The sequence below is a fragment of the Dipodomys merriami genome, unplaced genomic scaffold, assembly GCF_024711535.1.
Source record: "Dipodomys merriami isolate MVZ:Mamm:240054 unplaced genomic scaffold, mDipMer1.0.p SCAF_9, whole genome shotgun sequence".
Taxonomy (NCBI): Eukaryota; Metazoa; Chordata; class Mammalia; order Rodentia; family Heteromyidae; genus Dipodomys; species Dipodomys merriami.
Window position 1 is genome coordinate 20761050 of NW_027206512.1, and position 23537 is coordinate 20784586.

At 42.8% G+C, this 23537-nt stretch overlaps 3 protein-coding genes across 9 annotated transcripts in view; 2 read left to right on the top strand and 1 right to left on the bottom strand.

The window, feature by feature from the left end:
• Positions 1-20660, bottom strand: part of Art3 (ADP-ribosyltransferase 3 (inactive)) — a 104161-nt gene extending 83501 nt beyond the window's left edge. For 2 of the 5 annotated variants that reach the window (XM_070012691.1, XM_070012689.1), the window contains exon 1: positions 11614-11774. Coding sequence is in view for 3 of the 5 variants with exons in the window: in XM_070012685.1 (XP_069868786.1) it covers positions 16588-16647 (60 nt within the window). In the remaining 2 variants the exon portion in view is untranslated. Of the gene's footprint in view, positions 1-11613; positions 11775-16587; positions 16695-20597 lie in introns of those variants that run through there. The other 3 variants (XM_070012685.1, XM_070012683.1, XM_070012684.1) reach the window with 3 other exon arrangements.
• Positions 1069-10694, top strand: Cxcl9 (C-X-C motif chemokine ligand 9). Its single transcript, XM_070012692.1, has 4 exons — positions 1069-1174; positions 2942-3068; positions 6164-6248; positions 8606-10694. Exons 1-4 carry the CDS (start codon positions 1114-1116, stop codon positions 8708-8710), a joined length of 378 nt encoding a protein of 125 aa, XP_069868793.1. The 5' UTR covers positions 1069-1113; the 3' UTR covers positions 8711-10694.
• Positions 20661-20780: 120 nt separating the features above from the next.
• Positions 20781-23537, top strand: part of Sdad1 (SDA1 domain containing 1) — a 33194-nt gene continuing 30437 nt past the window's right edge. For 2 of the 3 annotated variants that reach the window (XM_070012817.1, XM_070012818.1), the window contains exon 1: positions 20781-20969. In XM_070012817.1, the coding sequence (XP_069868918.1) occupies positions 20880-20969 (90 nt within the window). In that variant the 5' untranslated portion in view covers positions 20781-20879. Of the gene's footprint in view, positions 20970-21831; positions 21876-23537 lie in introns of those variants that run through there. The other variant, XM_070012819.1, reaches the window with a different exon arrangement.

Genomic DNA, 23537 nt, shown 5'->3' on the forward strand with positions numbered 1-23537 from the left:
TCAAGCCTTGATCCTCAGATCTCACCCTTGAGTAGCCAGGATTACAGGCATGATCCACCTGGCCTTAATTTGATTAAAAATAATAAACTGTGCTTGCAGCAGATAGCTCATACCTGTAATCCTGGCTACTCAAGAGGCTGAGATCTGAGGATTGCACTTCAAAGTCAGCCTGGGCAGGAAAGCCTATAAGACTCTTACCTCTGGGCTGGGAAGGTGGCTCAGTGGTAGAGCGCTTTCCTTGTATGCATGAGGCCCTGGGTTCGATTCCTCAGCACCACATAAGCAAAAGGAAAAAGCCGGAAGTGGTGCTGTGGCTCAAGTGGTAGAGTGCTAGCCTTGAGCTGAAAAGCTGAGGGACAGCATCCAGGCCCAGAGTTCAGGCCCCACAACCAGACTCCCCCCCTCAAAAAAAAGACTCTTACCTCCAACTAACTACCTGTGACTCAAGTGGTTGAGCACTAGCCTTGAACAAAAAGAAGCTCAGGGACAGCGCCCAGGCCCTGAGTTTAAGCCCCAAGACTGCAACTAACTTAATAATAATAATAATAAACAACTGTAGCAGCAATGATATGAAGTTAACTGAATACTAGTTCTTAAAAAACCTTGGTCCCTGAAGAAATCAAATTTTATTAAGTTGTTGAGTGGACAGTATCAAAAAAGATAAATGGAGTCATATGGCATATAAAAGACTATGCCACAACAATAAGGGAATCACTTCTCTGGACTTTGTTATTTGCCACCTGGAAACCACACTCCCAACTTATATTGCATGACATTAGTCTATTCATTATATAACCTATTCACCCAGGTGAGCAGCTGTGGGTGCTAAAGATTGCCAGTGCATCCTTTACTGAAAGTCACCCATTTATGTGAAATTGAAATTAAGCCTGCAGAAATTCCCTTGGATCTGAAAGTAGGGTTTCCCCCAGAACAATGGAGAGTGTGGTCTGATTAGTTCAGCATAGCTATCTCAGCTAAGGACAGCAACCAATCAGAGTTTAGTTGGAAAGTGATCCCCTAGATAAATATGACCCCCAAGCACATGTTCTCTAAAGAATTCCTCAGCCCTGAACTCCTGTATAGGAGTGAGGCAGCAGACCCCCTGTTGCCACTATGGAGAGAGGCACTGCTCTCCTCTTGGGCATCATCCTCCTGCTTCTGTTTGGAGTTCAAGGTAAGAGCTTTCAGTTATATTAGGCTAGTCACGTCAGAGGTATGGCTCACTATGAAATTCTTGGAGTTCAACCAGGTACCATAGACTATTCTACACCTATTAGAAAGTAACATTGGGATCAGAAAAACATCTTGAGAATGCGGTGAGTCATCCATAGGGCATCACTTAGATCTGCCAAGTCAAACACAAGTCTTTTCTGTATAGGAACCTGAGTGCCTAGTGTTTAATACATATTACAACATTAGCCATGAGAAATTACCTCTCAGATCCAAGGGAATTTCTGTATTACTTCTAGATCACATAAATGGGTGATTTCTAAGAAGGGTTGTGAAATCAGCAGCGCTGACAGCTGATAATAAAAGCCTCTAAATTATGCTTATTATGTTAATATTGTTTCTGGATAATTATGTCTGTGATTAAGCAATCGAGATCTAGATCTAGAAAAGTTGATCCTAATCTGTCTACTAATTGGTTTTGTTACTGCAGACAAATAAAACCTATTTAACAATTCCACATATGTATAGTGGAAATTTTGTAGTTAATGTGTGGCATAGAAGGTGCTAAGTAGGGGCTGGGAAGGTGGCTCAGTGGTAGAGCGCTTGCCTTGCATGCTCGAGACCCTGGGTTCGATTCCTCAGCACCACATAAGCAAAAAGAAAAAAGCCGGAAGTGGCGCCGTGGCTCAAGTGGTAGAGCGCTAGCCTTGAGCTGAAGAGCTGAGGGACAGTGCCCAGGCCCAGAGTTCAAGCCCCAAGACCGGACCAAAAAAAAAAAAAGGTGCTAAGTAAATGTGAATGGACATAAGAATTAAAGTATGAAGATCTCTATTTTAAAGACTTTGAGGTGAATGTGGTAGCACACACCTCTAATCAGTCCTAGCTACTGAGAAGTGGAAGTAGGAGGATCATGGTTTGAGGCTAGCTTGCGTGAGCGTTTGTGAGATTCTATCAGAAAAACATTCTAAAAGCAAAAGGATCAGGGGCATAGCTTAATGCCCAAGGAACTCAATCCCCAGACACACACACACACACACACACACACACACACACACACACACACACACACACACACACACACACACACACACACACACACACACACACACACACACACACACACACACACACACACACACACACACACACCACAAGTTTAAAGCACTATTGAAAACCAAGGAAATGGGGAGGAGAAAGGTGAGAATGTGAGTGGTAAATGTTATAAGTAGGACTTTAGATCTGAACCTATGCCAATTTAGGTAATAAATGGATTTGGAAGTCACGTAAGGTACTGGCTCACATAACACACCTGAAATATATGTCTAACCTATAATAGGCATTTATTAATATTGTGTAAGTTTTCCAGCCAAGGTTATAAAGTACGATAGTTAAGAGCAATACCTCTAGATTGAGAGATCTGAACTGAGAACTTAGTCCCTCCTCCAAAACCATACGACTTTGTTCTCATCCTTGACCTCTCCAAACCTAAGTCTTCTTTTTCTTATTAATTTAATTATTTTATTATTGTTCTTAAGGTGATGTACAGAGGTGTTATAGTTATGCTATAGTTAAGTCGGGTACAGAGTACATTTCTTTTTGGACAATGTCACCCCTCAGTCTTTTTCTCTATAACATTTTGTGGTGAGGGTGTACAAACAACACAGTAAAATGACTGCAGGAATCATAATTACATCAAAGGTAGAATCCTGATGAATCACATCAATTGAGACATTAGTCTAAATGTACACTGTGATCTTTCTCTTTCTCAAAGGAACCCCAGTAATTAGGAATCAGCACTGTACCTGCATCAACACTAGGCAAGAGAGGATCAACCCCAAATCCTTAAAAGACCTCAAAAAATTTGCCGCAAGTCCTTTCTGTGAGCAAACTGAAATCATGTAAGTAAAAACTCATCTGACGCACGTGTGCCACATGAGCTGCGACACTGACTTTACTGTGGATGTCACACTGTCTTCCTGCCCCTGTGACGATTCAGATGGTTTGCCCCTCTGTAAATGCCAGCGGCAACTTGCTTTCTTCACATAAAAGATCAATTTCTCATAGAGATTAGGAACCAGAGGTGATACACTACTTAAGTAATATATGTTCATTATACAGCATGTTTTGTTTTTTTGAAACAAAAAAAATTGCATTTCTTTAAGGCTAATAAGAATTTCTATCTAGGAAAGCCAGGTTCAAGCTTGAAAATGGGCTCCTAGAAAATGCTGAACGCATGTAACTAAAAAGATGAAAATAAAAACCATTTACAATCCTGCCACCCAGTGATAAATACTATTAACCCCTTGGGTATTTGGTCTCCCAAAATTCTCTTGTTTGCTTTATGTATATATATTTACATGTAACGTATGCAAACACACATATATAATAAATATACCAATAAAACCAATATAATCATATGTTACATATAGTACTTTCCACCTAGTCCGCTGACTCATGTTCCTGGGTTTGTTATACTTGATCAACTATAGTATATAAAATATAAGGTGGGACAGGCACCAGTGGTTCATGCCTGTAATCCTAGCTACTCAGAAGGCTGAGATTTGAAGATCGAGGTTCAAAGCAAGACCCGGCAAGAATGTCTGTGAATCTTATCTCCAATTAATCACCAGAAAGCCAGAAGTGCTGCTGTGGTTCAAGTGGTAGAATGCTAGCCTTGAGCTAAAGAACTGAGAGATAGTGCCCAGGCCCAGAGTTCAAGCCCCACAACTGACCAAAAACAAAAAAATAAAATATAAGGTAGAAACTTCTAGAAATAAACCTTTTAAATAATTTATTATAGTATATTATTATAATTGTTTTAATGTATTGTTTATTGTTTTTAATCCTTACAGTGCCTAGTTTATAAATTAAACTTTATCATAAGAATATACAAGCATAGATATATAAGAAAAAGAGTATACATAAGGTTCAGTACTATCAAATATTTCAGGCATCTAAAGAATGTCTTGAGGGTTGGGAATGTGGCATAGTGGTAGAGTGCTTGCCTGGCATGCATGAAGCTCTGGGTTCCATTCCTCAGTACCACATAAATGGAAAAAGCTGGAAATGGTGCTGTGGCTCAAGTGGTAGAGAGCTAGCTTTGAGGCTCAGGGACAACATCCAGGCCCTGAGTTCAATGCCCAGCACCAGAAAAAAAAAAAAGAAAGAAAGAAAGAAAGAAAGAAAGAAAGAAAGAAAGAAAGAAAGAAAGAAAGAAAGAAAGAAAGAAAGAAAGAAAGAAAGAAAGAAAGAAAGAAGGAAAGAAAGAAAGAAAGAAGGAAAGAAAGAAAGAAAGAAGGAAAGAAAGTCTTGAAACCTAAGCCCTTACAGATAAGGAGAGACTGCTGTATAGTTTTATATAGCTCTGTGTGTGTGTGTGTGTGTGTGTGTGTGTGTGTGTGTGTGTGTGTGTGTGTGTGTGTGTGTGTGTGTGTGGTGTGTGTGTGTGTGGTGTGTGTGTGCAGGTCCTGCAGCTTAAACTCAGGACCTGGGCATTGTCTCTAATTCTAGCATTCTACTGCTAGAGCCACAGTTCAATCAACCACTGGATTTTTTGGTGCTTAATTGGAGATAAGAATCTTCAGGGGCTGGAAAGGTGGCCCAATGGCAGATTGAGTGGTAGAGTGCTTGCCTTACATGCATGAGGCCTGGGTTCAATTCCTCAGCACCACATAAGCAGAAAAAGCCAGAAGTGGCGCTGTGGCTCAAGAGGTAGTGCGCTAATCTTGAGCTGAAGAGCTGAGGGACAGCACCCAGGCCCAGAGTTCAGGCCCCATGACTGACAAAAAAAAAAATATCTTAAGGACTTTCCTTCCTGAGCTGGCTTTGAGCCATGATACACAGTTCTCAGCCTCCTGAGTAGTTAAGATTATAGGCATAAACCACCATTGCTTGGCTTATACTGTACAGTTTTATACTAGTTTTTATTAGCACAATTATTATGAATTCTCTCACATCAAAAATATTTAATAATGTCATTTTTTTTCTAATGATGTCTTTTCCCCCTTGGTGCTGAGGGTTGAACTCAGGGCTTGCACATGTTTGGCATATTTCATACCACTGAACAACAAATCCCCCCACTAAAAATTATTCCAATAGCCAAATTATATTGCATCATATGGGTATCCCATAATTTATATATCTAATGTCTTTCAGAAATGTTGGTTATTTCCAGTTTTTTGCTACCTTTCAAAGTCTTTTTTTTTTTTTTTTTTGTCGGTCGTGGGGCTTGAACTCTGGGCCTGGGCGCTGTCCCTCAGCTCTTCAGCTCAAGGCGAGCGCTCTACCACTTGAGCTACAGCGCCACTTCCGGTTTTCTGGTGGTTTATTGGAGATAGGAGTCTCATGGTCCCTCCTGCCCGGGCTGGCTTTGAACCGCGATCCTCAGATCTCAGCCTCCTGAGTAGCTAGGATTACAGGCGTGAGCCACCGGCGCCCGGCTACCTTTCAAAGTCTTATTTTAACAATATTGTGTTTCCTGTTATCTTTTAGAGATTAGAATTGCTATAGTTAAAGGACACATGTGTTCTAATTGCTTTGATATCTAAATCAAGGATGATACATGAGATAGATAGCCACTTCTCAGACTATACAGAAAAATTAATGAATAAAATCTGAGATTATTTATGGAAAGACAGATACGACTTTTAAAATATAGCTTGGACTGGGAATGTGGCTTAGTGTTAGAGTGCTTGCCTAGCATAAATGAAGCCCTGGGTTCAATTCCTCAGTACCACATAAACAGAAAAAGCTGGAAGTGGTGCTGTGACTCATGTGGTAGAGTGCTAGCCTTGAGCAAAAAGAAGCTCAGGGACAGTTCCCAGGCCCTGGGTTCAAGTCCCAAGACTGGGGGGAAAAAAAGTATAGCTTGTCTTTGGAAAACATCTTTTAGGTCATTTCATTAGAAAAATCAGCAAGTTCCATTCTTACTTTCATTGTTTCTGAAAAAAACTTATGAACTCATTAAAGCAATCTCATTGTTATTTCTTTGCAGTGCTACACTAAGGAATGGGGTCCAAACATGTCTAGATCCGGAGTCTATACATGTGAAGAGACTGCTGAAAAACTGGGAGAAACAGGTTTGTCAGCAGGAGAAACAACAGTTTTCTTTACAAATTAATTTTGGAAGACAATCTATAGTTCCACATTTTTTTATCATTTCATCCATTCAATTGCATTGAATTGAATAGTAAGATGCTGAGGATAAAAAGGTAATAAGAAGCCAGGAGACAGTGGCTCAGGCCTGTAATCCTAGCTACTCAGGAGGCCTGTAATCCTAGCTACTAAGAATAATAGTTCAAAGCCATCCTGGGCAGAAAACACACACACACACACACACACACACACACACACACACACACAGCTAGAAGTAGAGCTGTAGTTCAAGTGGTAGATTGCTAGCTTTCAGTAGAAAAGCCAAGTGATAGCACCTAGGGACAGAGTTCAAGCCCAAGGACTGGCAAAAAAAAAAAAAAAAGAAAGAAAATTGAAGTAATAAGATAGAATCCTTTCCTATTGTAGCAGAAATTTTTCAATGATGTATTATGTAAATGTGAAACACTGGGAGAAATTTAAGATTATAGCCAGGCACTAGAGACTCACATCTTACTCAGGAGTCTGAGATCTGCTTGTACTTCAAAGCTAGCCCAGATAGAAATCCAACAGTCTCCAGTTAAACAGCAAAAATGTCAGAAGTGGTACTGTGGCTCAAAGCAGTGAAATGCCAGCTGAGTAAAAAAATCCAATCAAGAGTACTAGGCTCAGCCGGGTGCCGGTGGTTCACGCCTATAATCCTAGCTACTCAGGAGACTGAGATCTGAGGATCAAGCCAGCCCGGGCAGGAAAGTCCATGAGACTCTTATCTCCAATGAACCACTAGAAAACTGGAAGTGGCGCTGTAGGTCAGGTGGTAAAGCACTCTCCTTGAGCTGAAGAGCTGAGGTACAGCGCTCAGGCCCAGAGTTCAAGCACCATGACCCACAAAAAAAAAAAAAAAAAAAAAAAAGAGTACTAGGCTCTCAGTTCAAGCCCCAATACTATCCCAAAAAGAGGGAGGGAAATAAAGATTATAGAGGAAGGAGTTACAGAGGGAAGAGAGATTTTTGTTGTTGTTGTTTCATTTTGTTTGGTCATGGGGTTTGAATTCAGGGTCTGGGTACTATCCCTGAGTTTTTCTTCACTCAAGGCTCCTGCTTTACCACTTTAAGCCACAGCCCACTATGGTTTTCTCATGGTTAATTGAAGATAAGAGTTTCACAAATTTCCCTGTCTAGCCTGGCTTTGAACCTTAATCCTCAGATCATAACCTGCTGAGTAGCTAGGATTACAAGTGTGAGCCACCAGCACCCAGCCAAGAGAAGTATTAGGGACTTCTTGTATCTTGATTTGGATATTGAATAGTAAAGCGTTTACCAGGAAGGTGAGGATAGCATAAAGAAAAGTATGAGGGCCCTGCTGTGTGGCAGTACCTTAAATAAACTAGCTGGAGATTTTAGAGTAAAGAAATGGGGGGGGGGGCATACCAAAACAAAGTAGAAATAATCCTGCATGACATGTTAAGAGTTGGACTTAAGGAATGCCATAGAATATGTGCTTGAGTTCTGGAGTCTGACAGACTATCTTTGCCGCACACTACATGCATACATGCATGCATGCATACATGCAGACATGTGCTTGAATTCTAAGGTTCTGGAGTCTGCCAGACTGTCATCACCACACACTAAAGCTGTCCAACTTTGGGCTAATCCCCCTATCCTAGTCTCAGCCTCATGTGTATAAAGTGAGTGATAATAGCACCGATCTCACAGGGCTGGCATTGAGGCAGAGGAGTGATAGACAAAACTGGGGTAAGGTCACTAGTAAGCCAAAAGAATAGGCAAAAGAAGAAGAGCCACTGAGAAAGTGCAGCTCAAGTGGTAGAGCATCAGCCTTGAGCAACAAAGCAAAGCAAGAACAAGAGGCCACACTACCCAACATACCCCTACACACAGAGAAGCTGGAAAGCTGTTGCAATGCCCCCTCAAATGAGAAAATTAAGGAATCAACAGGAGCCCTCTGAGCAAAGAGCAACCTTAAGCCAAGTTTTTGTTTGATTTTTGTCTGTCGTGGGGCTTGAACTCCAGGCCTGGGCACTGTCCCTCAGCTCTTCAGGTCAAGACTAGCGTTTGACCACTTAAGCCACAAATCCACTTCCAATTTCTGGTGGTTAATTGGAGATAAGAGTTTCATGGACATCCCTGATCAGGCTGGCTTTGAATCACCATCCTCAGATCTCAGCCTCTTGAGTTGCTGGGATTATGGGTGTGAGCCTCCTGTGCCCAGCTTTAAGCCAGTTTTAAGACGAAAAAGAAAAAAAAAACCCTACACAGTCAGGAATGTAATGAAAGAAAAATGATGAGCCTTTAAAATTGCTCTTTCCTTCTACCTCTCATTGTAGATCAGCCAAAAGAAAAAACAGAAGAAAGGGAAGAAACAACAAAAATTCAAGAAAGTTCAAAGGATTAAAAAATCCCAACACCGTTATCAAAGGAAGACTATATAAGGAACTCCGTTGCCAACAAGTACTTTGTGTTTGCATGTTTTTAATTGTACTGAAATAATTCCAACAAGAGATTACTACAGCTGTAATATATAGGCTTGTTAATTTCACTTATTATTCATTATTATGAAATTGTAACTAAAGCTAGCAAGTTAATGTTAAAATCCAAATGTTAAGAATTGTTGCTGGGGGCTGGGAATGTGGCTTAGTGGTAGAGTGCTTGCCTAGCATGCATGAAGCCCTGGGTTCAATTCCTCAGTACCACATAAACAGAAAAATCCAGAAGTGGTGCTGTAGCTCAAGTGGTAGAGTGCTAGCCTTGAGCAAAAGAAGCTCAGGGACAGTGCCCAGGCCCTGAGTTCAAGCTCTGGGGCTGGCAAAAAAAAAAAATGTTGCTGGGCACTGGTAGCTCACACCTGTAATCTTGGCTACTCAGGAGGCTAAGATCTGAGGATTAAAGTTTTAAGTCAGCCTAGGCAGAAAAATCCATGAGAGTCTTATCTCCAACTAACAAAAAAAAGTAAGTTCAAGGGGTAGAACTTCAGCCTTGAAAAAGCCAAGTGAAAGCTGGTTCAAGCCCCAGTATCAACATGGGTGTGTACGTGCTTGCGTGCGTGAACACACACACACACACACACACACACACACACACACACACACACACACACACACACACACACAGAGTTAGAGGCAATAGTTGTCTTTGCTTATCTATCTACACCCCTGGCCAGCTAAATTTCCCATGCTTAAAACCACGATCCTGGTCACATCCACATCTGGACAAATGTTTTCACAAACACATCCCCCGCACACCAGCTGCCTGTGCTTCTGGGGCCACAAACTGCAGCCTCCAGGGAGTATTCTGAGGTCACTGTCAGTCTCCATATCTGCTGCATGCAAGTGAGTCAGGCGGTTTGGAATTGAGCTGGACTTCGCCAAACTGCCTGGCTATCGGCATCTGCATTTGAATCCACCTACAAGGCTTGCCTGTAAAGTGTCTGAGGGATCTGTGCTGGCTGTTGCTGGCGATCTCCCACAGGAGATCAGCAACACTTGGCTTTCAGAACGTTCTCCATGGCTTTTGGGGTCATGAAACTTCATCTTCCAATTGATTCAGTCTTACAGGTTCAAATCAAGTCCTGTCTCTTAAATAAACCTTTCTAGAGGGCTGGAGGTATGGCTCAGTGGTAGAATACTTCCTTACTGTGCACAAGGCCCTGGGTTTGGTCTTTACCACTGCAATGGGTAAGTTAATTTTCTAAAGCCTTTCCCGGGTGCTCCAATTATCTTAAAACTCCTTTTTCATAGTGAGGCCCTATCTCCAAAAAATAAAAAATAAAACAAAAACACTTTTCATTTGTGTTTAATCTCACACGAGTGAGCACTTCATTTAATTATTTTTTGTATCTATATTTTCTCTTCCCAACCAGCTTGTCAAGTCCTTGAGGCATGAGACACTGTTTCCCTGAATGCCAAATACATCGTAGAGCTCGGTTTAGTGCCCGTGGGAAGATAGTTAGACTGCTTTAAAGCAGGCATAGGCTATTTCTTGGCTACTCCACATTGTCAAACACCCAATTACCTCCTTTTACTCATTATTTTTTAGCATTGTCACTGAAGAGCCCAGCAGTGACAAGATACCCTTGTCTCATTAAGACCAGAAGTTAACTTGGCTTTCACAACAAATATCCATCTACATGTTTCAAAAACTTGCTGATGTTATACACTGTTCATAAAAGAGACAGGACAGGGGCTGGGAAGGTGGCTCAGTGGTAGAGCGCTTGCCTTGCATGCCTGAGGCCCTGGGTTCAATTCCCCAGCACCACATAAGCAAAAAGAAAAAAGCCGGAAGTGGAGCTATGGCTCAAGTGGTAGAGCGCTAGCTTTGAGCTGAAGAGCTGAGGGACAGCACCCAGGCCCAGAGTTCAGGCCCCACGACCGGACCCAAAAAAAAAAAAAAAAAAGAGAGACAGGACATTTAGAATTGCTCAATCTTAAAATGAAAAGAAGTTTCACTGAACAGCCAGCATCCAACCTTTTTTTAATTCCTTCAGTCCCTTTCCTGATCCCTTTTCTATGATCTAACAAGATAGCCATCAGAATCCTTTTGAAAACTCATTTAAGGCAAACGTGAATTATATGTGAGTATATATCAATTGAGAATTTGTAACATATTACAATTATCAATAACTATATCAAATCTCATAAAGAAGGGGAATGGGGGCTGGAAGGGGTGGCTCAGGAGGATAATTCCTACTTAGCAAGTACAAACTTGAATTCAAGACTCCAGTACCATCAAAGAATGAGAGGACAGGGAGAGAGACCAGGGAGAGAGAGACAAGGAGAAGGAGGGGGAAGGGAGAGGAGAAGGGAGAGGAGAGAAGAGAGAGAGGGAGGGAGGGAGGAAGAGAGAAAGAAGAGAAAAGAAGGGGGGGTAAGATACCAAAGGTAGAGGGAACTGAAATTAGCACAAAGTTGGTGCCAGGTTAGCTTCTACAGAGCTTGGAGACTCCTTGGAGAAGAGGTTTAGCAAACTGCATAATTAAATCTGTAGTCACTCATTTCCTGAACACTGTCACTCCTCTCACTGGAGACCATTTTGAGTACTGGCCAGTGACAATTCCACCCAGATACCTTCAGCTAAGCATGATACTCTTTAGTTCATTTGAAAAAAAAAAAAAAAAAAAGTCAAGCTGAGTACAGGTGGCTCTTTCCTGTAATCCTAGCTATTCAGGAAGCTGAAATCTGAGAGTTGAGCTTTGAAGGCAGCCCACACAGCTTATCTCCAATTAACCACCAAAAAGCAGGAGATGAGCACTAGGTTCAGTGGCAGAGCACTTGCCTTGAGCAAAAAGAAGCTAAGTAATAGTGCAAGGACTTGAGTTCAAGCCTCACTACTTACATACCTGTGAAGACTCAGGGTCTATGTTGAAGGGGCAGAATGATGCAGGCTCCAGCCTCAGGATTATCTGAGGACTGTGTTTGGGATTAGGAAAGCTCTTGGCATGTCGGGCTAGAGAGGGAAAATGTTCTCTCTCCCTATCTCAAAACACATGTCACAGACTCCTGAGAGCTGAGGAAGTAGCTCTTCTGCTTGCTTGAGCATAGATGAACAGTTGGTCAAGCATTTTCCTGAGATTGGAGAAGTGGTTTGAGCTTGCTCTAAAATAGTTTAGATAATAATATACCAAGACATTGTCTCATAGGTCAAGTAAAAATGTATCTGTTGAAATTTTTTGTGTGAATGTCTTCTGACCAAATCTTGGCAAAGACCATGCTTGCTTGTCTTTAAATATCCACTAACAATAAAGTACAGCATGCAGTGGCAATTGCTGTTTGCATTCTGCATCCCCTGTGTCCTGGTGATTTCATGACCCTTACCCAGGGACCCCAACGCACTAGACATTGACACATACCAAAAGAAAAAAATCTAAAAATATTCCATAATTTGGGGCTGGGAAGGTGGCTCAGTGGTAGAGTGCTTGCCTTGTATGCATAACCCCCTGGGTTTGATTCCTCAGCACCACACAAGCAGAAAAAGCTGGAAGTGTGCTGTGGCTCAAGTGGTAGAGAACTAGCCTTGAGCTGAAGAGCTGAGGGACAGCGCCCAGGCCCAGAGTTCAGGCCCCACGATCAGCAAAAAAAAAAAAAATTCCATAATTTGTCTGTGACACAGTTCCTTGCATCTCACAGGTAAATGGACACTGTGTTAATAATAACCAAAGATGGCATATTTTCACAGGTATCTATTATATATGTTATATATTATATAGCATGTTATATATTATGTTATACATTATATATTATACATATGATATTTATATATAATCATTTTAGATACATATATACTCACTGAGAAAGTATATTATAATTCAAAGCACTATTGACACTTATACTTTGTACTTTGAAACTTCTGATGATATCAATAGACTATTGATTGAAAACAAATCATTTTTTAAAGGACTCAAGAGCTGTTGTATGCCCTTCAATTATTATGTACTTATTATGTAATGCTTCCCCCACGGTATAACTCCTGCTTTCACTGTATTTGATATTGGTATAATTTGTGGAGGGGAAGGGAAAAAACGAATCGTTTAAATAGGGATACAGGTGGACCCATTGCAAAAATGAGATGTACAAGTCGAAAAACGAACTTTACAACTTTGGCTAGGAGTAGGGGGGTAGGGGAGGGTGGGAGATGGGAAAGGATGGGAAGGGGAAACAAAGGAGGAGGCAACAATGCTTGATAAGAACGCTTGCCTTGCATGCCTGAGGCCCTGGGTTCAATTCCTCAGCACCACATAAGCAAAATGAAAAAAGCAGGAAGTGGCGCTGTGGCTCAAGTGGTAGAGCACTAGCCTTGAGCTGAAGGGCTGAGGGACAGTGCCCAGGCCCAGAGTTCAGGCCCCACAACCGGACCCCCCCCCCCAAAAAAGAAAAGAAAAGAAAAGAAATGTACTCATTATCTTGCCCATGTAATTGTAACCCCTCTATATGGTATTTTCACAATTAAAAAAAATAGTAATACTATTCACTTACATTTGAGTTCTCATCTCTTGAGCTATAACTCTGAGGTAAAGACAGAAACATCCTTTAAGTGAGTTATTAGGGACAGAAAAAATTTTCAATAAAAAATAAGGAAGCCAAGCATCAGTAGCTCATGCCTATAATCCTAGCTACTCAGGAAGCTGAGATCTGAGGATCATGTTCAAAGCCAGCTGGGGCAGGAAAGTCCATAAGACTCTTATCTCCAATAAACCACCAGAAAACCGGAAGTGGCACTGTGGCTCAAGTGGTAATAGTACTACCCTTGAGCTGAAGAGCTGAGGGACAGTGCCTAGGCCCAGAGTTCAAGCCCCATGACTGACTAAATAAGGAAGCACTGCCTTATGACAAACATTGATTTATAGGTGTTTATATGGAAACTGGGGGTGGTGGCACACACCTGTAATCTGACACTTAGGACATTTAGGCTAGAGGATCATGAGTTTGAGGCCATCATAAGCTATATAATAAGTCCCTGACTCATAAAACAAAGGAAAAATAATTTGCAGTGTTTTTATCTCAAAGGCAAAACTTAAAATTCTCCTTCAGTCTTCTGAGTGCTGGAATTATAGGCACACACCACCATACACAGCTTTGTTACACACTTTAACTTAGCCATCAACTGTCAGCTTCATTCGATGCACTTTTCAGATGGTCATGTGTCACATACTTATTTTCTTCTTCTTTTTTAATTTTTATTGTGCCAGTCCTGGGGCTTGAACTCAGGACCTGGGCAATGTCCCTGAGATTCTTTTGCTCAAGGCAGGCACTATACCACTTGAGCCACAGTGCCACTTCTGGCTTTTTCCGCTTATGTGATACTGAGGAATTGAACCAGGGCTGCATGCATGCTAGGCAAGCACTCTACCACTAAACCACATTCCCAACACACTTATCTTCCAAGGAGAAATTTAGCCTTCCATCCTTGGGTAGAAGACACATACCATTACTTACTCAGTATCATTTTTTTGCATATTGTCCACTAAATATTCAGTTAGCTAGATTTGGGGATTTTAAAATTGAGTGCTCACTTTAACTTTATATTGCAAGGAAGAGTGCTTTTCCTTCATCAAATAAACAGGCACATATCTTAAAAAAAATCCTACAAAGGCCAGGTGCTGGTGACAAATGCTTATAATTCCAACTATTTAGGAGGCTGAAATCTGAGGATCTCCAATCAAAGTCAGCCTGGGCAGGAGAGTTTGTGAGACTCTTATCTCCAATTAACCATCAGAAAACTGTAAATGGAGCTGTGGCTGAAATGGTAGAGCAGTAGCCTTGAGCATAAAAGCTCAGGATAGAGCCCAAGTCTGAGTTCAAGCCCCAATACCTGCACACAAACACATAAATATCCTGCAAAGAAATTGTATGGAAAATAATATTAAGAATACCAAAATAAGCAAATAGAAGAATAAAGTATGCATTGTTGTACCTAGATGGGCACATAATTTTTAGTCTGTTATCCTTAACTCTTTTCATTATATTTTCTCAAAGCAGATACATTTCCTTTACCCATAATCAGTTTTATTGAACGTCATTATGATATGAAAGTATGTCTTTAAAAAAATTCTTTTTTGTCAGTCGCGGGGCTTTAACTCTGAGCCTAGGCGCTGTCCTTCAGCTTAAGGCTAGTGCTCTACCACTTGAGCCAAAATGCCAATTCTGGTTTTCTGAGTGGTTTATTGGAGATAAGAATCTCACTCAACTTTCCATTTCCCCCAAACAAAGCTGCTTTTCAATTAATTGACTAAGAGGTCACCACCATTATAACAGAAACTTACAATTTACATTGCCTTGTCAACTGTTCCAGTATATAAACTTTCTTCCCCTATGAATTTCTAAATTTCCTTGAATAAGGAAATAAAAATGTCTCTGGTAGCTGATATTGGAGATAAAGAATCGTTTTTTAAAAAAAAACTAAAGAGAGAGGATTGTGGTTTAAGGCCAGTGTAGGCAAAAGCTAGCCAAAGTCTATGTCAAAAAATAAATAAATAAAAGCATAGGAACTCATCTCCATTAAGCCTGCGGTTTGTAAACCTAAAGAAAGACATAGATGGGCTTGTGAGGGGAAAAATTACAATAAATATGGGGGGAAAGGAGGAAAGATAATAAAATGAAGTTCACTTTGGAAAGGACAAAAGTTTGTCTAAGTTTCTCATATGCATGTGCCTTTTTTTTTTGTTTTGCTTTGTTTTGTTTTGTTTTTGTCAAGCTGCTGTTTTCTTACTTAAAAGAAAGGCAGGAGCATCACCTAGTGGGCAATTAAGCAATCTTAAAAAGCAATATATTCTAAACAGCAAGAGGCTTTTCTGAATGCTGTATATTACCGGTTTCTAATGAGAAACATTACTAGAATTCATTTTAGTCACTTTTTGATTTTGAGGTAAAATTTAGTGTGTACCAGAAGTATTTTAATATTTTGCTTTACTCACATATTTGAAGAACTGAACTAGACTTTAGAGATTATCCATTCATCTACCCATTCTACAAATATTAACAAGATTAACCATGTACCATATATTTCTCCAAGTGTTGAAGATAGAGTGATGAACAAAATAGAAAGTTTTTGTTTGTTTTCAGAGCTGGGCTTTGAATCCAAGTTTTCATAAAGGCTAGGCAACTGTTCTATCACTGAGCTATCTCTTCAACCAAGGAAGTCTTCATTCACCTCTACAAATCACCTCCATGAGATAAAGAAGAGACTTGTGGGCCAGTGTTATAGGTAAAATAATGAGAAGTGGTATAGCAATGTGCAGGTAATTGATGGTCTAGATAAAAAAAGAGTTTCAGGAGCTGGGGATGAACCTCAGCGCTACCGCTAGCATGTACAAGGTTCTGAATTTGATACCTAGCATTTTTTAAAAAGGAAGTAAGAGAAGAGGAGAGGAGAGGAGAGGAGAGAGGAGAAGAGAGGAGAGGAGAGAGGAGAGGAAAGGAGAGGAGAGGAGAGGAGAGCAGAGGAGAGGAGAGGAGAGGAGAGGAGGGGAGAGGAGAGGAGAGAAGAGAAGAGAAGAGAAGAGAAGAGAAGAGAAGAGAAGAGAAGAGAAGAGAAGAGAAGAGAAGAGAAGAGAAGAGAAGAGAAGAGAAATCATTCTGTGGTGGGATGGTAGATGCAAAAGACTAGCAGAAAATAGGAACCTCCAAATATCCAGTGGATAGAGAGGGGAATGGATGGACTAATTTCTCTATATGGACATGATAGAATATTGCTCAGCAATAAAAGGAATAAACTACTCATGTGTGCTAAATGATAAAAGCCTGACAGATAAAAAGTGTTATGTCAGAACAAGCATACTGTATGATTCCACTTGTATACAATTCTAGCAAATGCTCACCTGCATGTGATGATAGGAAGCAGATGCATGTCTGTTGTCTGTTGAGACTGTACGGCACATGAAAATCTCTAGGGATGACAGATATGCTCATTATGCTGTTTGTGATCCTGGATCCATGGATAAATACAAATGTAAAAGCTCATTACATTGTTCACTTTATGAGCAGTTCTTTTACACCAATGACTCATTAATGAGGCAATAAAAATAAATAGAAAAATAAATCATCATTAAAATCCAAAGAGTTGGAGAGGAAGGTGAATGTGTACCAGGATAGAACTGGAGAGGAGAAAATATCTCCCAGGAAGATGACTTCATTTATCACAGGAAGATGACTATGGTTGACAATAATTCATTGCATATTCTAAACAGCTAATAGAAAGGTTTTTTCCTTTGCTGTTTTGGGGCTCAAGTCCATCTCACAAATAAGCTATGCATAGTGGCTCACCCATATAATCCTATCCATGTAGGGGTTGTAAGTAGGAGGGCTGCTGTTTAAGGACAGTGTGGATTATATCTGAAAAATATCTAAAGCAAAAATGGCTGAGGCATGGCTCAAATGGGAGAATGATTGCCTAGCAAGTGCAAGCTCTTGAGTTTAAACTATAGCACTGCCAATAAACAAGCAAATAAAATGCAGGCTGGAGTCTCATGGAAGAAGAGGTGTTGTCTTTAGATGGACCCAAAGGTGCTTCATCTTATTGTGCTGTATATTAAAAATAGAACTAGAACATTAAATACACAATTGCTTAATATTGTTACTATGGACAAAGCCGGATGAATAAAGAGTACATTTAGCACCAATGTAAAGATCAGTTGATCATCGTATAGCAGATACAATAAAGTCATATGACTGATATGAGAATTGACTCATTTGACAACCCAGCTATTTTCTAAGGATTGTCCCCAAATTCTCTTTAAATAAATCATACTGATAAATTCTGATGGAGACGACTACTTGTTCTAGTTGATACTTTTTCCTCTGTGCATCCCTTCATCTAAAAGCCTTCATCCTTCAAGACATATCTCAAATACATCCTATTCTTATTTCTGGAAATAAGCAAGACCTCTTTTTCCATTATTCAAATCTACTTTGTGTCTTTGTATCTAGCCAAAAGACTTTTTTTTGCTGGTCCTGGGGCTTGAAATAAGGGCCTAGGCATTGTCCCTGAGCTGCTGCTGCTGCTTCTTTTTCTTAAGGCTAGTGCTCTACCACTTGAGCCACAGGGCCACTTCTAGCCTTTTCTGTGTATGTGGTACTGAGGAATCAAACCCAGGGCTTCATGCATGCTAGGCAAGCATTCTACCACTAAACCACATTCTCAGCCAAGATATTATCTTTTAAGCTTCCTTGTAGGCTTGGTTATATAGCCAAGTCTTGACCAAGTGGATAAGTGCAGGAGCATTATGTTCAGAACTTTCATATTCCTACCTGTGGGGCAGGAGCTCAGCAGTAGGGTAGCTGCCTAACCAGGTCTTGAGTTCCAACCTGAGGACTGCAGAAAAAATGTTGGATAGTCCTCCTACCCTGAGCTTAGTGCCTTGCATATAGCTGATGCTGAATTAAAGCTTGTTGCATGGCCTGAGTATGACTCACCGACCACATTTTTGTGACTCAAGATATTCATAATGCATAAACTTATGTTTTATTTCTATGTATTTTGTTTTCAGAATTATTTTTTCCTAATGCAATTTAACCAAAAGATTTTAAGCATGTGTCTGTTGAGTTAAAAAAAGACAATCTGTGCTGGTACTAGGGCTTAAACTCAGGGCCTCCATGTTCTTGTTTGCTCAGCTGATACTCTATCACTTCAGCCATGTAAATCCAGTCCATGATTATTTTTAAGACTCATTGCTTATAGTTACTTCTTTATAACTTTGCAAGTACTTGATTCAGTAATAAAATTGTTGGTCCCTAAGCTGGGCGCTGGTGGTTCACGTCTGTAATCCTAGCTACTCAGCTAGTGACATCTGATGATTGCAGTTCAAAGCCAGCCCAGGCAAGAAACTCCATGAGACTTGTATCTCCAATAAAGTACTCGAAAAAGCCAGAAACGGCGCTGTGGCTCAAGTGAGCCAAGGTGAGCCACAGAAGTAGCTCAGGGATAGCACCCTGGCCCAGAGTTCAAGCCCCAGGACTGGCAAAAATAAGAAAGTGGGGCTGGGAAGGTGGCTCAGTGGTAGAGCACTTGCCTTGCATGCTCGAGGCCCTGGGTTCGATTCCTCAGCACCACATAAGAAAAAAGCCGGAAGTGGCGCTGTGGCTCAAGTGGTAGAGTGCTAGCTTTGAGCTGAAGAGCTGAGGGACAGCGCCCAGGCCCAGAGTTCAGGCCCCATGACCGGACCCAAAAAAAAAAAAAAAAAGAAAGTAAATAAATAGTTGTTTCCCAAAGATTGCTAAATAATGACTCATGGTTTGTATGATGTTCTTTATTGTTTGTGCCAGGTGTGATCTATCATTTGTGATCTCAACAGAAGCTCATGTTCTGTGACACTGCTTAAACAGAACACCACAGCCCAGTTGTTGGTGGAAGAACAATTACTGCACCATGGTTGGGTTGTCAGCCTACTTTTTTTTTCGTGTAGTTATAACCAAGATGGCCTGGATTTCAATCCAGCTTCCTTACCAGCTATGAACTTGGGCAGTAAACCTTCCTGAGCCTATTTCCTCATGTGCACAAGGGAGATAAGATAGTGTTACTTTAGAGGACTGATGTGAGAATTAAAGGGGTTAATATAAGGTGGGACTTTGAGTATTGCTGGCACTGGTAGGGTGACAATTTTTGCATCAATAACATCCTATTTCATTTATAATCAAGCCACGTTTACTTTCCTACATCCTGTGATTGTAGAAAATTTATTCACCTCTTTGAATTGTCTGGATCTGAATTTTAAACTCTGGGTGGGGAGGGGTTTACAAAGGTTTTTTTTTTTCTTTAACAATGATTGGATTTTAGGTACAGATTAATTGGCATTCTTAAACCACACTTATAGTTTATGTCCAATAAACACCCTTTTCCCTTGTCTGTGTCATGTGTCGAAACAACAACAATAATAAACCAGGCAGGTGGCTCAGCCTTGTAATCCTAGCTACTCAGAAGTCTGAGATCTAAGATTGAGGTTTGAAGCCAGCATAAACAGGAAAGTCCAGGAGACTTTTACCTCCAATTAACCATGTGCACACATATATATACACATATGCCACGTGCTACCTGCATATGAAAAAGGGGAGCTTAATGGCTTAAAGGCTTAAATGGTTTACCAGCCTTGAGCAAATAAAGCTAAAGGACAATGCCCAGCACAGCACAGTAATAATGATAATAATAATGATGATAATAACAAATACTTAAGAACAACTCATTGCTGGTGGCTTACTCCTAACTTACTCAGGAGACTGAGATCTGAGGATTGCAGTTCAAAGTCATCCCAGGCAGAAAAATCTGTGAGAGGGCTGGAAATGTGGCTTAGCGGTAGAGAGCTTGCCTAGCATGTGTGAAACCCTGGGTTTGATTCCTCAGTACCACATAAACAGAAAAGGCTAGAAGTGGCCCTGTGGCTCAAGTGGTAGAGAACTAGCCTTAAGCAAAAGAAGCTCATGGCCAGTATTCAGGCCCTTAGTTCAAGCCCCAGGACTGGCAACAACAACAACAAAAAGTCTGTGGGCTGAGAAGTTGCCTCAGTGCTAGCCTTGAGCTCAGAGACAGTGCCCAGACCCTGAGTTCAAATCCCACGACCGACAAAACGAAAAAACATATACAACTAATTTATGCCTACCTCCTCTCCCTTAAAATGGAGATAGTCCTACCTCCTCGCCCTTAAAATGGAGATAGTGCTATACACACATCAATAAACAAATACACACACACATGCACACACATGCACACGCACATGCACATAGGATTTTTCTCAGTATATAACTTAGGCTGTGGAATTAAAAATAAACTCATTTATCTGTCCCATACGAACGAAATATGGTTGTGTTTGTATAGAAGAAAAACAAACAAACAAAAAACCTTTGCAGTTTAGATCTTTCCAGAAGGCCTGGAGGTAACGCCTGGCCAACGATAGGTGGCGATAGAAAACTCCCGCGAAGCGTTCCTCAGGGCGAACAAGTTTGAGTCCACAGGGCTTTCGTAGTGCGCCCGGCGCGTCGGCCAGGCGCTTCCGGCCGCGCGTCCCACGTGCTACTTCCGGTTACTCCAGCGAGGGAGCCGGCCGATCCCCGCGGCGGCGGCCGGGCGGCAGCGGTCGGTCACTCTTGCTTCCTGAGAGACCCTCGCCCGGGCGCCGCCAGCATGTCCAGCAGGAACAACAACAAGCTGCCCAGCAACCTGCCGCAGTTGCAGAACCTGATCAAGCGCGACCCACCGGCTTACGTCGAGGAGGTGGGGAGAGGCCGAGGCCGGGGCGTGGGGCGGACCGGGGCCGAGGCCGGGGCGTGGGGCGGACCGAGGCCGAGACCGGGGCCGGGGCGTGGGGCGGGCCGGGGCCGAGGCCGGGGCGTGGGGCGGACTGAGGCCGAGACCGGGGCCGGGGCGTGGGGCGGGCCGGGGCCGGGGCGTGGGGCGGACCGGGGCCGAGGCCGGGGCGTGGGGCGGACCGGGGCCGAGGCCGGGGCCGAGGCCGGGGCCGGGGCGTGGGGCGGGCCGGGGCCGGGGCCGGGGCGTGGGGCGGGCCGGGGCCGGGGCGTGGGGCGGGCCGGGGCCGAGGCCGGGGCGTGGGGCGGACTGAGGCCGAGACCGGGGCCGGGGCGTGGGGCGGGCCGGGGCCGGGGCGTGGGGCGGACCGGGGCCGAGGCCGGGGCGTGGGGCGGACCGGGGCCGAGGCCGGGGCCGGGGCGTGGGGCGGGCCGGGGCCGGGGCCGGGGCGTGGGGCGGACCGGGGCGTGGGGGGGGGCCGAGGCCGGGGCGTGGGGCGGGCCGGGGCCGGGGCGTGGGGCGGGCCCGGCCGGCCGCGCCAGGTCCGGGGGTCCCTCGGAAGCTGGGGACTCCACCGAGGGTGGAGGCGGGCCGCCTCTCCGGAAGCGCCCTGTACGGTTGCCTTGGCGTCTCGGCTCCTCTGCTGTCACCGAGGCGGGGAGAAGCCCGGCCGGCCTCCCTGCCTTCAGAACCGCCTGACGGCAGCGAGCCCGGGACCGTGCGAAATCGCGGGCCCCGAGGGCCGAGTCCTGAGCTGTCACAGGAGCCGAGTCCCTTACTCCGCACCCGGGGGCAGGATGGGGGGAGCCTGTCCATATAACCGTGTGAAACTGGCCTGTACCTCCTTGGAAGCTGGAGTCAGAATTTGCTTTCGTGAGTGGTGATGTCGAGAGTTTGCATTAGGCTGACCTTGTGTATTGCTTAAAAGCATTTGAACTGAGAAGTGACACGGCCGAAGTTGTGGTTTTCCTGTATTCAGTTGGCAGCTGTGTACCTTTGCGTGTGCCACTTGCTACATTGTGATTACTTTGTGGCCAACACAGTTCATCTTTTAACTGCCCTCACTCATATTTGGAGATTCCTTATGTGGGAGAACTTTTTTTTATATAAAAGTAATATAGGAAGGAGGATACTCTTAGAGGAGGAACATAAAGGTGCATTGCCTCTCTGCCTCCGATCATATAAAATAGTATTTATCGAAAAGAACTCCAGGAAGTGGCGCTGTAGCTCAAGTGGTAGAGCACTTGTCTTGAGCTGAAGAACTGAGGGACAGCGCCCAAGCCCAGAGTTCAAGCCCCATGACCGACAAAAAAAGAAAAGAAAAAAAAAAAGAACTCTAGAAAATGGAAACAGGAAGTTTTTTTCTTTAAAAGAAAATAATGTAAGAAAGTATATGTGTGTATACACATAGAGCATATGAAATACGTGTATACATTTATGTGTATGTGCATACGTATACATATATAATGGAGATGTGTGTGTGTGTGTGTGTGTGTGTGTGTGTGTGTAGGATGCAGGTGTTGGATTTTAGAAACTCAGTAGTCAGGGAAGACCTTGAAAAAAGTGGGTGAGGGAGAACTGTGCACATATTTAGCAGAAGAGTAAGCTAGGCAGAAGGAACAGCAAGTATAAAGGCCTGAGGGCAGGCATTATGTCAGGTAGGTTTGAGGAAGGTTAGAGTAATATGGGGTAAGCTGGAGCTGTATCTCATGGACACTGGCTGTTTCCAAGATGAAAGCCACTTACAGGGTTTGGAACAGCCCTCTATGACACAGGATCCCCATGCCTTGTTTTGAGTGTGTACACACACACACACAAATTTAGATGTTCTGGCTCTACTTTGAAGAATGAGGATGCCACTAATGTGAAGATTAGAGAGAGGGGGATGAGGGCTGGCTGGGAGTCTTGATCATCTCAAGGCTATGTCAAAGTTTTGTTAACAGTTTGTTTTTGACTATATTAAGTTTAAAACACCTGGCAGATCTCAGGCAGGAGAATGGATGTGCGAATTTGGAGTTCACTACACTAGTTAGGGCTAATGTCAAATGAAGCTGAGATGTAGCTTATCCATAACATGCTTGTTGGACATGCACAAGGCCTGGGATTGATCCATAGCACAACAGAAAAACAATACGAAACAAAACATGGCAAGAATTACTGTAGGGTAACAGTGTTACTGTTGGGTTGTTGTCAGAATTAAACATATTTGAGATATATACACAGTGAACTGGGCAAGTACTGAATAAGTGAGGAAAACCTACTGTTATTCTAAATGTCTATTGCCTCTGGGTTTTTACACTTTCTGTCTAGAACTCTTGTATAAAATAATGTGTGTGTGTGTGTGTACACATATACATGTATGCATATGTGTATCTGTGCCTGTAACTGGGGCTTGAACTCAGGGCCTGGGCACTATCCCTGGCTTTTTGGGTGGTTAACTGGAGATAAGAGTCTCTTAGAATTTTCTGCCTGGGCTGACTGAACCACGATCCTGAGATCTCAGCTTCCTGAGTAGCTAGGATTACAAGTGTGAAC